This window comes from Rana temporaria, chromosome 5, assembly GCF_905171775.1.
Source record: "Rana temporaria chromosome 5, aRanTem1.1, whole genome shotgun sequence".
Lineage (NCBI taxonomy): Eukaryota > Metazoa > Chordata > Amphibia > Anura > Ranidae > Rana > Rana temporaria.
In genome coordinates, this window is record NC_053493.1 from 157,083,920 (window position 1) to 157,101,433 (window position 17,514).

Genomic DNA, 17,514 nt, shown 5'->3' on the forward strand with positions numbered 1-17,514 from the left:
AGGGATGCATACACTGAGATATAACGTCTAATGGCATCTCAGGTTCAATCTGTTTTATAAACCTGCTATGGCTATGTACAAGAACATTATTCTACATTGTATTCTGTGAAGGTATTGTATAAATGTAATACTTCGGAATGTGCATTGTTTATTGTACAGTTAAAAGTTGTTAATAAACTTTATTCTGATTTAAAAAAACAAAGATACCTAAACCTGTAATCTTTTACAGAGAAACACCTTCATCTGAATATAGGCCATTGTGCTCTTGCTGGTTCGACATACCTGTTATCAGGGCCCGAGCACTATATAGTAAACTGGCGCTATATAAATCCTGTATTATAATATAAGTAATAATAATAATAGTGGGTTCTTGCTGAAAAGGAATATGTAATTTAAAACATATCATTTCCCTCCTAGATGGATGTACGAGGGAAAAAAATACCACCACTGAATAAATGGTCTCTACTCTATACTAGGAAAGCCTTGTTTAAAGTACTACACATAGCAAAGTTTAATATTCCTGGATAAAACTGCAGATAATTCTACTTTTAATGTATTTAAATCAACCATTCTCAACTAGGGTGCCATGGAACCCTAGGGTTCCTCAAGAAGCGGTTAGAGGTTTCTCGAGCTATGGCTGATTGTCCACCTATTTGATGGTGCCTTTATAGTTCTGGGGCCAACGTAACTTGAAAGATCCAACTGTATTATATCAATGATCTTTGAGGGAGCTGCAGTGGCTCAACGCGATTGGCACTGCGCTGACAAGCCATTCACCTCTGCAGCTAGGGGTTCGGATCCTGGTCTCGGCTACATGTGAATTGAGTTTGGTGGTCTCAGCCCGGCTCCTGGTGGGTGTGCTATGCGAGGTAAGCCTGCGCTTAGTACGCCCACCCCCCTCCCACAAAAACCACCACACTTACACGCACTCGAAATTGGGTTAACATGCACGCACTTTGACCACGCGGTCTCTAAAAAGAGAGGCGAAGGACTAACGGGGCTGGTTGAGCGGGCTAGATCCTCTCACTCCCTTATAGGGAGTCCCTCTGTCCCGTTGGGCTTCAAAGCGGGCAGGTAGGGCGGGCTGTGTGGGAGGACCCCCTCACACACCCGCCATTGCCACCCGGGGCATGGAGAAAGGTGGCAGATTGCCTCTGGGGGAGGCCTGCCTACTCCCAACTACTGCAGTCCGGCTCCTCTCTCGAGTACACGCACAAAATACACTTTAAAAAAATATATATATCAATGATCTTTGATGATTTAGCTGTGTGTAAGGGTGGCAGTTTGACCACCACTGGTATGAGATCCATTATCTTTACTATCCACGAATGTAATGGCCATTTTTTCCACTGATGCCTGAAAAATTGGTTTAAGCAGGGGTTCCAATAGGTTGAGAAAGGCTGCTTAAAAACCACTGTAGCTTGTATATATATTCATACAAATAACACTGAACAACTAGAACCCACTCTGCTCAATTAGACCCTATTTATACCTTTGCATTTTTATTTTTGGAATTCTTTATTTAGGTCAGAAACTTCTTACAATCCACAAAGAATAACAGTAGCAATGAGAAGCAAGGAGCAAGAAGTAATTTAATAATTTGAGCATTAAAACATGCCAATCATAGATACAGCATTGAAACCAGAATACAAAGATGGAAAAGGCTTTTGAAAACTTCCACGGACTGGTGAGGGTGCTTTATTATAAGAATGAAACTATACTTGGAAAAACAAGGGTTGGCATACCCACACAAAGTCATGCAGTGCGGTTTGACAAATGAGATATGTCAGTTTTTCTCTGCATTTTATATGCGCTGTGATGCCCAAAAGCATAATGAAAATGTGTGTAAATGCACTACAACATACAGGGGGTTATTTACGAACGGCAAATCCACTTTGCACTACAAGCGCACTTGGAAGTGCAGTCCCTGTAGATCTGGGGGGGGACATGCAAGGAAAATAAAAAACAGCATTTTAGCTTTCACATGATTGGATGATAAAATCAGCAGAGCTTCCCCTCATTTCAGATCTACCCCTCAGATCTACAGTGACTGCACTTCCAAGTGGACTTGTAGTGCAAAGTGGATTTGCCTTTCGTAAATTACCCCCACAGTATGTTTAAAAACAGACAAAAGGGCACACATGTAAACTTGGTCTTACAGCTTTACTAGAAAGAAAGTTGCCCAGTATGAATAAAGAAGACCGTTAACAACATGCACATCATTTCTTACCTCTTGCCACATTTTAATAAAGTACAGCTCCTTTGAAAAATTGAAGAAGACATTTGTGTCATAAGCATCATCTCCTTTGTTGGAAATTGTGATATTAAGGGAAATGTTCTTCACAGCTCCCAATGCCAAATACTCGGTTTTTGAGTCAAAGCTGTAATAATACAAATAAACAGATTATTTTTAACTTCCTATTTATAGCTAACCAGAGCATGTTAAGATTATATATTCATTCGTTTTTATTCAGAACGTGCGTTTATTAACTGCATCTTGTACACAGCTCATGGGCATCTTTAAACCATCATTTTAAATGCATAGAACACTGCAAGGTCTATATTTGGTTCATTAGTCATTAAGAAAATACTAGCATGTGTCAACAAATGTTGTCATATAGGTTCACAACTAAACCTAAAGTGCTGGCAGCCTTGGTCTGCAATGTACAGTTGTGAGAAAATATTTTATTTAGCAGTTAGCGTTTTTTCTGAATTTCTGCACAAATAGCCCCTAATATGTGATCTGCTATGTGCCCTCTAAAATGTTGTGTGCCCTGTACCATGCAGTGTGCCCTGTATCCTGCTGTCTTCTCCATGTCTTTTGATATGCCCTGCTGTGTGCCCCATGTTATGCTGTTTTCCCCATGGTGTGCTCCATGCTCTACCGTGAGCCCCTTGATGTGCCCCATGTTCTGCTGTGTGCCCCATGTTTTGCTGTGTACCCCATGATATGCCCCATGTTCTGCAGTGTGCCATGTGCCCCATGCCCTGCTGTGAGCTCCAAAATGTTCCTGATGTTCTGGTGTATGCCATGTGATGTGCCCCATGCCCTGCTGTATGTGTTTTGCCCTGCTGTGAGCCCCAGGATGTGTCACATGTTTTGCCTTGTGTTCCATGTTCTGCTGTGTGCCCCATGATTTTCCCCAAGCCCTGCTGTGAACCCCAATGATATGCCCTATGTTCTGTTGTGTACCGTATGTCCTGCTGTGTGCCCCATGATGTTCCCCGTGTTCAGCTGTGTGCCCCATGATTTGCCCCAAGCCCTGCTGTGAGCCCCATGATGTGCCCCGTGTTCCGCTGTGTGCCCCATGATGTGCCCTATGCCCTGCTGTGTGCCCCATGTTCTTCTGTGTGCCCTTTGCCCTGCTGTGTGCCCCATGTACTGCTGTGTGCCCTATGATGTGCCCATGCCCTGCTGTGAGCCCCATGATGTTCCTGATGTTTTTCTGTATGCCATGTGATGTGCCCCATGCCCTGCTGTGTGCCCCATGCTCTTCTGTGTGCCTCATGGTGTACCCCATGTTCTGCTGTATACCCTGTAATGTGCCCCATGACCTGTTGTGTGCCCTATGCCCTGCTGTGAGCTTCATGATGCACCCCATGATCTGCTGTGTGCTTCATGATGTAACCTATGTTCTGCTGTGTGCCCTGTTTCTGGATATTTGTGTTTTAGTGGTGATACACCGGAATGCATTACCACAGATTTGATATAAAGTGACACCATATTTTTTCTATATACATTTTCATGTATATACACTTATATTAGTTTTTTTTCTGCCATTATTTTGCTGTCTTTATACTGCATATTGTGTCACTGTTTATGATTTTTTTTATATAGTATTATACCAGTTATGCAGACGGGAGCGCTTTACCATCTTGAGCTATTTTACACTATCTTGGAACACGTATTGGGTATATAGCAGCAGACCTTCAAACATTGCCTTTACAGTACATTTCTACACATAGTAGCGCAGGGGACTAATTATTTATTTTCTTTGAAATCTATTTATTGGTTTTGAACTTTTGACACTTTAGGGGAATATATAAGTACAGTACACATTATGTATTCAAGCCAAGCTAATTGTATAAGAAAAAAATCAATTGTGCGCTAGTGTTGCCGAGACTGTTCAAGAAAATCTTAACCTTCTATAACACCATGTACAACTTTAAGGAATTCCCCAAGTATGTTGTTTAAAGGATTTGCGTATTTTGTATATATTTTATCTGAACACCCTCGCTAGGAAGAAATTGATCCTTGAGAAGACTTTTGGCTTTAATATACTTCATATTTTCCTTCAATATGACACTAGGAGTGTTTAAACCCAAACACTCACGCTTACTACCATAACTGGTACAGACCCAAAGAGACCCAAGATATCAATGACTCTCTGCATTCTATCAGAATGAATTGTAGAATATGAATCACTCTCTGGACAATCATTTTCCACCTAGCTCAGTCAATTTTTAAATTGACTTTTGTCGAGCTGGGTGGTGCTTGCATGGCAAATCTGTCTCAAACCTGTCTAGCCAGCATTTTAGTAGCTGCAGACATTGCATCTGCTAGACTATGTCCCAAGCTTTGGCTTATTGTCCCCTACTGTGAAGATATTCTAATTGAGAATTTGGTCTTGTTCAATGTTAAAATGGAAGTGATGTTTATTCAGAATTAAAACCTTTGTGACTGGCCCAGGATAATGGGGATCGAGCATTATTATAACACAACCTGCTGTGTCTTTAAACTTAAAGTGGAGTTTCCATGCCAAAAATGTTTTTTTTCATTATTGTGCTCATTAGACCTAAAAAAGTAAAAAAATAAAAATGTTTTTTTTTTTTACTCATCTGGAAATGCCTGTTGCTATGCGGTCCCACAAAATCTGCCTTTGAAAGCACCTAGGATTCTGACATCATCTCCCTCTAATGCTCCTGGGAAATGTGTGTCATCATTTCCCAGGATGCAGTGCGCTGTTCAATTATCACTCCCCATCCAAGACTTCCAGGAAGTAAGTGCTTGTAGGCTTTACAATGCCCACAAGCAAAATGACAACGGTGTAGACATAGTTTTATAAACTATCTTTTTTTAATATCTATGCGGATCGGTGGCGGATTGTAAAATAGTAAGTGACTGGATTTATATTATAAAAACGCAGGATGAAAGGACATACATTTAAAAAATGCTAATTGTGGTTGGAACTCCGCTTTAACAACAGGACTGTTTTCTGGCCAAACAATGATGGTTCATATTATAAAGATTACACATAAAGCCACCAATTAAAACGTTTAAAAGTTTTCACATTTATATTATTTGATTAATGAACATAGTGGTTTAGGACCATTACCAGTTCTGAACAGTTTTTTTATGTGGGCAAAGAAGAAGAATACTATTGGTCAACTTGTTATTGGTAAGGCTACCAAAACACAATTTCTGCTGTATATTAACCACTTAAGGACCGCCGCACGACGATATACGTCGGAAGAATGGCACGGCTGGGCACAGGGACGTATATATATGCCCCTGTTAAGTGCCCAGCCGTGGGTCGCGCGCACACGACCCGGTTCGAAGCTCCGTGACCACACCCGCAGGACCCGATCGCTGGCGGTGTCCCGCGATCGGTCACAGGAGCTGAAGAGCGGGGAGAGGTGTGTGTAAACACACCTTCCCCGTTCTTCACTGTGGCAATGTCAGTGATCGTCTATTCCCTGATATAGGGAACGACGATCACTGATGTCACACATCCAGATCCGCCCCCCTACAGTTAGAAACACACATGATGTCACACTTAACCCCAACAGAGCCCCCTAGCGGTTAACTCCTTCACTGCATTGTCATTTTCACAGTATGACAAAAATGTGTCAAAATTGTCCGATGTGTCCGCCATAATGTCACAGTCACAAAAAAAATCACTGATCGCTGCCATTAGTAGTAAAAAAAATAAATATTAATAAAAATGCCATAAAACTATCCCCTATTTTGTAAACACTATAAATTTAGCGTAAACCAATCGATAAACGCGTATTGCGTTTTTTTTTGTTCCAAAAATAGGTAAGAGAATACGTATCGGCCTAAACTGAGGAAAAAAAATGTTTTTTATATCTTTTTTGGGGATATTTATTATATATTATATTTTCAAAAATAGGTAGCAAAAAGTAAAAAATATTGCATTATTTTCAAAATTGTCACTCTATTTTTGTTTATAGCGCAAAAAATAAAAACCGCAGAGGTGATCAAATACCACCAAAAGAAAGCTATATTTGTGGGAAAAAAAGGACGCCAATTTTTTTTGGGAGCCACGTCGCGCGCAATTGTCAGTTAAAGCGACGCAGTGCAGAATCGCAAAAAGGGGCAAGGTCTTTAACCTGCATATTGGTCCGGGTCTTAAGTGGTTAATATAACTTTTTTGCAGATTTATAAAAGAGAAGGTCAACAATTTTTACTGGTAGATTTACTTAAAGACTTGCATACAACTAGTACTCTAGCTACTTCTACATTATGATATCTGCAGAGAGGCCAGGTGTTACCTCCTGCAGGGTACGGAACAACGTGAAACTGATAGAATAAAATGGATTGGTATGCAGTGACATTTATGAGAACTGTGAGGTTGTAATATATCACAAAACACTCACAAAATAATGCATGAGAAATAAACTGAGTGCAGTATCTATAGATAGAAAGATATGTGAATGTTGTAATACAGCAGACTTCGTGACTTGTTGATTATTAGTTATAGGTAAATCATACAGTATTTCAAGTTAAAAAGAATTGCTTGGTTCATTCTGGAATAGGACACATGGAAGTAATCACTCATCCATTCAATGAGAAAGAAAGGACACTGCTGGGGAGCAAGCTGATATTTCTTCCTCTTACATAACTAAGGTTGAGCTTGCAGTTATGTATAGCTCATGCTACAAATACATAGCATGCCAGCCAACTTCAGCATCTGCTATAAATCTTCCATACTAACTGCAAAGTCATAAAGTGGTCTCTGCTGAATGCAAAAACATCCCTTCTAAAATGGATTTCATTGAGCACACAGCCTGTATAATACCAAGTACATAAACACTTATTTGTAGCCTAATAGCTTGTAAGTGAATGAGCCAAAGCATACTGCAATTTTATGATAAATCATCACATTTCATAAACTATAACTTAGAACTAGGCATTTGCTTCTGTTATATTCAGTATAGTTTAGCCCCGAAGTCAGCCACCGATCAATGGAAAAATGTAAAATGTTATTGATTATTAGTGATGCATGTTTAAAAGGCATACCTGCCTACCCTAAAGACCAACCTAATGTGTTGCAAAAGTTTGTATTACGTTAGGTTGCCAATAATGCATAATAAATAAACTCAAGACTTTTTCCAGTGATTTTTAATACTTCCTTTACATAATTAGGTGACACTACATTATTCATCCCAAAAATATGGGATGTATTCAGGGCTCAAGTCCTGCGGGAACGCGTGAGAACGGAGTTCCTGCACTTGTTTCACAGCAGGAACGCAGTTCCCTTTGCAGGACTAGAGCAGCCGAGCCGCTCCGAGCCAATCCTTCACTAAGTGGCGATGCCCAGCTCGAGTCACTGTCAGGGGCAGGCGAACCTTTGTAATCCTTTATGTTACTGGCCGCTTCCTGTATTTGGATTCATCGGGTAGTGTGCGGGTATTCCGTCACTTCCTCGATCCTGCAATGTCTCCTGGGAGCTTTTGTCATTGTTCCCAGGAGACATTGCGGAGGTCTGCCGCAGTTATCGCGGGATTTAGAAAGAACTTGCTTAAAGTTCCCACGATAACTCGCGGCAGACCTCCGCAATGTCTCCTGGGAACAATGACAAAAGCTCCCAGGAGACATTGCGGCATCGAGGAAGTGACGGAATACCCGCACACTACCATATACAGGAAGCGGTCAGTAACATAAAGGATTACTAAGGTACAGTGGATCGAAAAAAACAAACATGCGGTTTAGTAATTATGCATATGAGCGTATAATTTTTTTTTTGGTGGGAGTGGAGTTTGGGTGGGAGTTCCCACACTTTTTTCCCCAGGACTTGACCCCTGGATGTATTGATCCCAAAAATATAATTGTCAGTATCTGCTGAATTCAAGAAAAGGTGCAATTTGTATTCAATACAGCATAATAGAAATACCCTAAATTTACCTTTCAATTCATGCCCCATTGACATTACATTACAAAAGCGTACATTGTTTTTTAGTGCCGCACATGCAAGTTTATGCAAATAATAATGAGACGCTATTTTTTCAGGTTGTTCTTCCTGAAATGCTGAATCTCATTGTGAAAGCTTTGTGCAACTGATCGATAATGTTCAATGTGTTTGTTTGGACTTTGGGACTAATAAGAAGAGGCTATTATTTAAAAAAAAATCTTTTTGGGGGAATCTGGATCAGGACCGACTCATCTGCTGTTATTAGCAAGCAATAGATCACCATTGCAGCATTCTGTAACTGCAGGGGAAGGCAGAGTCCAGTGCTGCTAAAGCGCACAGAAAAACTCAATGACATCACAGATGACATCACTGCATTCCTCACGTAACTAAAGTGAAAAATACTGTTCCTCGTATCATTCTACTTTGATTTCTGCAGCCCTTCTATGTCATTGCAGTAATCCCAACACATAAATTATCTCACAAAAGTGAGTACACCCCTTACATTTTTGTAAATATTTTATTATATTTTTTTATGTGACAACACTAAGGATATGACACGTTGCTACAATGTAAAGTAGTGAGTGTACAGCTTGTATAACAGTGTACGTTTTCTGTCTCCTCAAAATAACTCAACACACAGTCATTAATGTCTAAACCGCTGGCAACAAAAGTGAGTACACCTCTAAGTGAAAATGTCCAAATTGGGCACAGAGTGTCAATATTTTGTGTGGCTATCTTTATTTTCCAGCACTGCCTTAACCCTCTTGGGCATGGAGTTCTCCAGAGCTTCACAGGTTGCCACTCTTCCACTTCTCCATGACGACATCACAGAGCTGGTGGATGTTAGAGACCTTGTGCTCCTCCACCTTCCATTTTAGGATGCCCCACAGATGCTCAATAGGGTTGAGGTCTGGAGACATGCTTGGCCAGTCCATTACCTTTACCCTCAGCTTCTTTAGCAAGGCAGTGGTCAACTTGAAGGTGTGTTTGCGGTCATTATCATGTTGGAATACTGCCCTGGGGCCCAGTCTCTGAAGGGAGGGGATCATGCTCTGCTTCAGGATGTGACAGTACATGTTGGCATTCATGGTTCCCTCAATGAACTGTAGCTCCCCAGTGCCGGAAGCACTCATGCAGCCCCAGACCATGATACTTCCACCACCATGCATGACTGTAGGCAAGACACACTTGTCTTTGTACTCCTCACCTGGTTGCCGCCACACACGCCTGACACCATCTGAACCAAATAAGTTTATCTTGGTCTCATCAGACCGCAGAACATGGTTCCAGTAATTCATGTCCTTAGTCTGCTTTGTCTTCAGCAAATTGTTTGCAGGCTTTCTTGTGCATCATCTTTAGATGAGGCTTCCTTCTGGGACGACAGCCATGCAGACCAATTTTTTTTTAAGGGGACAGCAAATTGACACTGTTATACAAGCTGTACACTCACTACTTTACATTGTAGTAAAGTGTAATTTCTTCAGTGTTGTCACATGAAAAGATATAATACATTTTTACAAAAATGTGAGGAGTGTACTCAGTTTTGTGAGATTCTGTATATACAGTACAGTAATAATATATATGATATTGATATATGCTTACTTATTTATTGCAATGTTTTGTTGTTCATTAGGTTTGATACAATCAGATTTTGATCTGAGCATCCAATGGGAATACAATTATTGTGGTTAGGTTGTGCTGAGGTATATGCAATACATGATTGATTACTAATTATACATATATTTAGAGATGATAATTGATGATATTCCATGTTTTAAAGCTGTATTAAACCCAAAAGAAAACATATATTATATTGCAGCTTACCAATTCTTAGATGTGATAGCTGCATTCATTTTCTCTTTTTAGGCTTTCTTCTATTTTCATCTAGTGATCTGTTGTTTATCAAGAGATCAAGCACTCTTCCCAATGTACCAGTTTATAGGGTTGAGACAAACCATTTATCACTGACAGAGATGCTTACAATCATCAGCTTTTATTTGTTGATGCAAAACCTTTATCCCAGAAGGATTGATTATAAAGCGTGAGCTGGAGTTTGGATTGCATTTGTTAGACCCCTTTCACACTGGGTCGGTTTGCAGGCGCTATAATGCTAAAAATAGCGCCAACAAACCGACCTGTAACAGCCGCTGCTGTTTCTCCAGTGTGAAAGCCCATCAGGCGGTAAAAAAAGGCATTGAATACAAACCAGGCTGTCTATGTTGGTGGTGGCCTGAGCACCATAAAATCTAAGTGCAATATTGTTTATAATTTGTTCTATTTAATAGTTAAAACGGAATTACACTATTTTGGAAACGTTATTTGGTCATGTGGTAGCGTCTTACTTTTACATCTTTTTTGGTTCTGGGCTGCTGGGGAGAGAGAAAAATAATCTGTGAGGCAAGTGGCTGGTCTTTTCCTTTAAGCAACATGTGTGGACCTTTTCACCTGCTATTTGAAAACAGGTGATACCCCAAGTTATCAAAGGCACACTCATTATGTATTGCTGGTCCATTATGTATACACTAGTGGTGAAGCACAAATTGAAGACATAATTTAAGCACTTTTCAGAAGGCACGGTTCCTGGCCCCTCCCTCCTGATAAGTTCCCTCCCAGCAAACAGCTTGCTATGGGGGCACCCGAGCCGAGCCACAGCTCCCTGTGTCCATTCAGACACAGAGCCGTGACACGGCACCGCCCCCTCACTCCTCATTGATTCACTAAATTTGATTGGCAGCAATAGGAGCCAATGGCGCTGCACTACCGTCTCAGCCAATGAGGAGGGAGAGTCTCAGGCAGCTGAGATACTCCTGCAACATTGCTGGATATAGATGGGCTCAGGTAAGTATTGGGGGGCTGCTGCACACAGAAGGCTTTTTATCTTAATGCAAAAAAAGCATTACGATAAAAAACCTTTTGACTTTACAACAACTTTAAACATCCACAGTTTTGAGGCTCTTGAGGTTCTTGGGAAGAAAATTAAAGGCACCTCTATTTGCCTATATTTAACTTTTTCTGTCAGTTAACCTTAAACTCTGTTCAGACTCATGCAAATATTCTGCTTTCAAATTTTTCACTGAAACATCTAACATAAGATAGTAACTTTATTAGTAATATATAAATCTTGCCATAAAAGATCATACAGTAATGAATGATATTAATGAATGATTTAGTTAGGAAAGAAATTGCTTGTATGGAAAGTTTACACTTACAATTAATGAAAGATACATTTCATACTATAGGCAAAGCACCCTTATGACTAGGTTTACTAACCATCATTGCTTTAGACATCCTTAAACAGATATAAATCACAGTATAATGCAGCACTTACCTAGACAGCAGTAGTTGGCCTTTTAGATGTAAATCAGCAGGGCAGTCATCGGAGCGACAATTCCTTTCAAAGAACGTCTACAAAAAATAAGACAGACTACATTATTAACCGTAGTTTAAATAACACTATAAATAAGACTCAGTGAGTGCTTATCGGGAGGTGCTGAAGCTTCAGTGAAAATTCAGAGTAAGTGATGAACAGACTGTCAGTGGAAAACATGCCCTGATGACTTCAATGTATGACTACTCGAAAAAGGGGGAGTATTGCCTCTGTTAAGCTGACTATAAAAGTAGATCAAATGTGCCAGCATCCCATTGGTTGGGACTTTGAAGGCACTCATAGGAAAACAGATTATTATATTGTATATATTGCTTGTTATTTATTGTGTATTTTATACATATCTTCTAGACCCTCCTGAAGAAGCGGTATCACCGCGAAACCGGTCAAGGTCATTGGCCCCACCCATTAGACACAGATGGTTATGTTATCTGATCTGATCTGTGGGGTCTGTCCCTAAATGTTTTTATATTGTATTTTGTCATATGTAAATAAATAATGTTTTTTATACCAATCTGTTTTCCTATCAGTGCCTTGAAAGTCCCAACCAACACCCCCCCTTGTTGACCTATGAGTCTTGATGTCAATTGGCCTCAAGCAGCCTCTTGTATTTTCTCATTTAGGTCTCACTTTTCTTCAATGTATGATTGACTTTTAAAAGTTTAATCTTAATGCGAGTAGCGAGCGCTACTAACAGTCATGTCCACTGAACAAATTCATTGAAAGCTGAATGCTCAAAATGAGCTTACCATTTCTGAAAAGCAAATTCCTTACCAATGTAAAAATGTAAGAAAGGAGAATATTCCAAAATGATTCCTTAGATGAAATAGATGTTTGGACCAACATTCAGTGATAATAGTATAGATTAATAAAGGGGAACTTTGTTTTCAATTTCTTTTTATTGACTTATACACAATTTCACAGTTATACAACTTTCATTATATTATACAGTTACCTTTTCTCCTGTATGTCAGTTAGGGTCCTTAATTGTTATCTAATGCCGCGTACACACGACCGTTTTTCATGACGAGAAAAATGCAATTTCTTTAACTGCTCGTTAAAAACGATCGTGTGTAGGCTCTAGAGCATTTTTCTCAACGAGAAAAATGGGCTTTAAAAATTTAGAACCTGCTCTATTTTTGGGAAAAGGGGAGTAGCCGCTCCAGGTGGGAACCCAGATGAATATCCTCCGTTGCAGATAACTCAGGTGCAGGCAATGCACTTAGCAAAGCAGGAACAAAAATTGTCTCTGGACAGCCGCACTCTGAACAAATTGTAGCCTTTATTAAAAGGACAGCACTACAAGTCACAGCAAAATAAAAACCTGACTGCTGACGCGTTTCGCACTGAAACTAGTGCTTAGTCATAGCTCAATTTGTTCAGAGTGCGGCTGTCTGGAGACAATTTTTGTTCCTGCTCTGCTCTATTTTTTATCGTCATTTTTCACGTCATCGTTTTTCTCATTGTGAAAAACATTTGTGTGTAGGCTTTAACGACGGGGGAAAAAATGTGCAATCTCAGAAGCAAGTTATGAGATGGGAAATTTGCATAGTCAGCCCAAAGGGTGGCGCCATTCGAATGGAACTTCCCCTTTTTTAGTGCCATCGTACCTGTTGTACGTCACCGCGCTTTGCTCACATTTTTTTTATCACGATCGTGTGTATGCAAGGCAGTCCTGAGAGGAATCACGTTGAGAAAAACTCTGTTTTTACTTATGACATGAATAACAGTCGTGTGTACGCGGCATTAGATCTTCCTTATTCGTATCTTTCTTTCCCCTATTCTTCAGGAGTTCTACAGTCGCATCACACTCCCACTTCTACTCTTATCCAAAACACATTCACTTACATGCACACATACAAACAAAACAAAAAAACAAAAAAAATAAAACCTTTTTCTATTTCCTCCTTCCTTCCCTTATCTGTCTTTCCATATATTGAATTTTGTTCATTTCACAAATCCATTTAGTTACCTTTGGACTTTTTGCACTTCTCCATTTACAAGCTATTATTGTTCTAGCTGCAGTTGTCATGTGGTGAAGAATGTCCTTTTAATATTTTTTATTGATCTTGACATTATAGATAGTATTGAGGTATGTATACTTGGCTTCATCTCGACTCCAGCTACCTCCTGATAAATCTCAAATATTTTATTTCAGAAATTCCCCACCAAATGACACTCATACCATACATCTCCAGCAAGTCTCCATATTTCCTTTATTTATTTTATGTAAGGCTACTGGGCTCCAATCCCATCTCATTATAATTTTATAATTTCTCTCTTGATACTTAGATACTTAATCACTACCAATGTTATGTATTATTGAAAATGCTTTGTCCCATTCTATCTCTGATATTGGACTTCCTATTTCCTTCTCCCATTTTTTCATTCCTGTTAAATCTCTAAGGGATCCAAAGGGGAGTAATAAATCATCTTAGATAGTTTTTTAGTCGGTTTTTGTTCTTCTGTTACTTTTTTTTTTTAATTTAGTAAATGGCCCACTTATTAAAGATATTTGTATTTTTTCTTCAATATGTGTGTTTAATTGATGGCATTGTAGCCATTTGTTTTTATATTCGGGAACTAAATCTTGCAATGTTGGCAGTTTACCATCCATTAGGATCTGAACCAACCTTGTGTTCTCCAATATAGTCCATCTTAAATCATTTGTAGCTCCTAATGCTAGTGTAAATTCTGGATTGGAGAACAGTGGGGTCATAGGTCCAATCATAGTGGAGAGTTTCCCTTTTTTTAATACTACATCCCATATTTTTAATGTGGCTGCTACAAAAATCATTATTTTTTTTACAAGTCATAAATTAGGTTTTATCCATGGAAGAGATTTAAGTTGTATTCCTATAATATCTTCTTCTAATTTGACCCATTGTTTATTTTCAATATTATGATGCCAGTCTATGATTCTAGTTAATGGTGCGGCTTGTTGATATTTGGAAAAGTCAGATAATGCGAGACCTCCATCTATTTTAGTTCTTAATTTAATCTCTTTTTTTATTCTGGGAGTGCTTTGGGCCCAGATAAAACCTCTTATTGCTTTTCTTAATTCCGTCATTAATTTTTTTGGGGGGAGCTAAAGGTATTGCTTGAAAAATATAAATTCGTTTTGGCAATATTTCCATTTTCACTATATTAATTCTTCCCATCCACAAGTGTGTTATTTTATCATATTTTTAAAGTAATTTTATTACTTTTCGGATTGTCGCAGAGTAATTCAGATCCTGTAAATTATTTAAATTATTTGGGAAATATATTCCCAAATATTTTATTGTTTCTTTCTGCAATTTAAACGGGAAGTCTTTTTGCAGAAGTATCGGTTAATGATACATTTAACATCTTTGATTTATCATAATTAATTTAAAAGTTATTTAATTCCCCAAATCGTTTACCGGCAAATTTTATTATGTTTGGAATTGGAGTTAGTAACATATATTAGTTAATCATCTGCATATACCGCTTTTTTATATTATTTACCTTTAATATTTATCCCTTGAATATCCTTATTTTCCCTTATCGCTGTTATGAGATGCTCCATTAACATTACATATAACAAGGGAGATAACATTTCATTTGTTCTTATTTTGGCCCTTGGATTAGAATACAAATGTGACAATCCTACCAAGCATTTTAGGGCCAATTCCTAGCTGGATTAATGTTTCTTCCAGAAACTGCCATCCCACTCTGTCAAACACTTTCTCAGCGTCAATCAGTGGCGGGCCGTTCATAGGGGGTCGCCCAGGTGCGGCCCCACCCCTTCCTGTAGTCATAAAAAAAGAAAAAAAAAAGAAAAAAAAACGGGCCCTTTAAGGCTTTTAAAAATTTGTTCTGCAGCCCTGCGCAAATAACATACACTCATGCATAGCCTATTCAGATAACCGGACATTGGGCGCGAATTATCTGAATAAGGACAGCTGGTTGGCTGTGCGGAAGTGCCTATCAGAGCCAGCGGCTTTCCCAGTACAGCCCTTCAGCTCCCGGATGTCTTATCCTCAGAGCGTAGTGGGCTACGTCCCTTGGATAAGACTGACGGCCGTCTCAGCAAATCAGGTTCACTGATTCTGGTTATCAGTAACCTGATTGGCTGAAGCGTCATAAGACATCGAGGGACCGTGGAAGGAGGATGGCGAACCCCAGAAAGGTAAGTGCCGGGCGGGGGGGGGGCAATCTGACTGGCAGCATTTTACAGGGCACAGTGGGGATAATTGATGTGGAGACAATTGATGTGGGCACAGTGGGGGACAATTGATGTGGGCACAGTGGGGGACAATTGATGTGGGCACAGTAGGGACAATTGATGTGGGCACAGTGGCGACAATTGATGTGGGCACAGTGGCGACAATTGATGTGGGCACAGTGGGGACAATTGATGTGGGCACAGTGGGGACAATTGATGTGGGCACAGTGGCGACAACTGATGTGGGCACAGTGGTAACAATTGATGGCATGGCACAGTGGCTGCGTTTGATGGCACAGTGGCTGCGTTTGGCATGGCACAGTGGTGACAATTGATGGCACAGTGGCTGCGTTTGATGGCACAGTGGCTGCGTTTGGCATGGCACAGTGGCGACAATTGATGGCATGGCACAGTGGCGACAATTGATGGCATGGCACATGTGGCGACAATTGATGGCATGGCACAGTGGCTGCATTTGATGGGCACAGTGGCTGCCTTTGATGGGCACAGTGGCTGCCTTTGATGGGCACAGTGAGGCTGCAATTGTCTTTTTTTTTCATTTGTTTGCGCCCCCCCCAAAAATTTTGAGCACAAGCCGCCACTGGCATCAATAGATAAAAGACATGCTGGGATGGCAGCCCTCTGGGTGTATTCTACCAATGTACATGTTTTTATGATTTTTTTCATAGTTTCCCTTCCCTTTGTAAAACCTGTGATCTAAATGTATGTGTCTAGGTAAAATAGGTGTTAATCTATTAGAAATAATTTTTGAGTACAATCTTATATCTATATTTGTAAGGGAAATTGGTCGATAATTTTTAGACAGTGTATGATCTATCTCCAGCTTAGGGATTAATGTTATATGGGCTTCCATACTTTGTGGTGCAAAAATTTGAGTTTTAGATATGGAATTATATGTTTTTTTTTAGGATAGGTGTAATTATGTCCTGGAATACCTTATAGAATCTGGGAGTATATCTGTCTGGTCCTGGGATTTGCCCAGGACCAGTTCGGATATGGTTTGTTGAATTTCCTCTAATGAAATGTATTTTTTCAATTCTTACGTTTCTTTAGAAAAAAAAATCTGTCTCCTTAATCTATTTACGAATTTCTTACCCCCTATTTTCCTTTTCTTTATTTTCTTGTTGTGTGTTTATATTATATAATTTAGAGTAATATGTGTGGAAAGATTTAGATATTTCTATGGGATCATAAGTCAGGTCCCCAATTGTTCTTAAGATTTTTACTATGGAGGTCAGGGGTTGTCGTTTTTTAATGTTCTAGCTAGTATTTTTCCTGTTTTATTTCCATATTGATACCACTGTGCTCTATTTTTATCCCTCAACTGAAGGGACTCTTCATCCAACATAGACTGTAACTCCATTTGTTTGTCTTTTAGAGTTATTTCCAATGAATTGGGATTCTGTTTATGCTTATTTTCTAATTTTGTGATTCCCACCATTAATTTAGATATTTTCTGTTCTTTTTCCTTTTTTAATCTTGATCCATGTTTGATGAATAGTCCTCACAGCACACATTTTAGTGTTTCCCATTGCATAGGAATTTAGGGCCAGATCCACAAAGAGCCGCCGTAACTTAAATATTCTGATTTAAGTTACACTGCCGCAAAATTTCTACCTAAGTGCCCGATCCACAAAGTACTTACCTAGAAATTTTCGACTGTGTAACTTAAATCCGTCCGGCGCAAGGCGTTCCTATTTTCATGGGGCGAGTCCCATTTAAATTAGGCGCGCTCCCGCGCCGGACGTACTGCGCATGCTCAC

General features: G+C 39.6%; 1 protein-coding gene across 1 annotated transcript in view; it reads right to left on the bottom strand.

The window, feature by feature from the left end:
• Positions 1-17,514, bottom strand: part of ITGA9 (integrin subunit alpha 9) — a 487,954-nt gene that overhangs the window by 118,836 nt on the left and 351,604 nt on the right. The window contains exons 17-18 of the mRNA XM_040353279.1: positions 11,485-11,561; positions 2,231-2,381 (exon numbers count right to left, since the gene is read on the bottom strand). Coding sequence (XP_040209213.1) covers positions 2,231-2,381; positions 11,485-11,561 — 228 coding nt within the window. The remainder of the gene's footprint in view (positions 1-2,230; positions 2,382-11,484; positions 11,562-17,514) is intronic.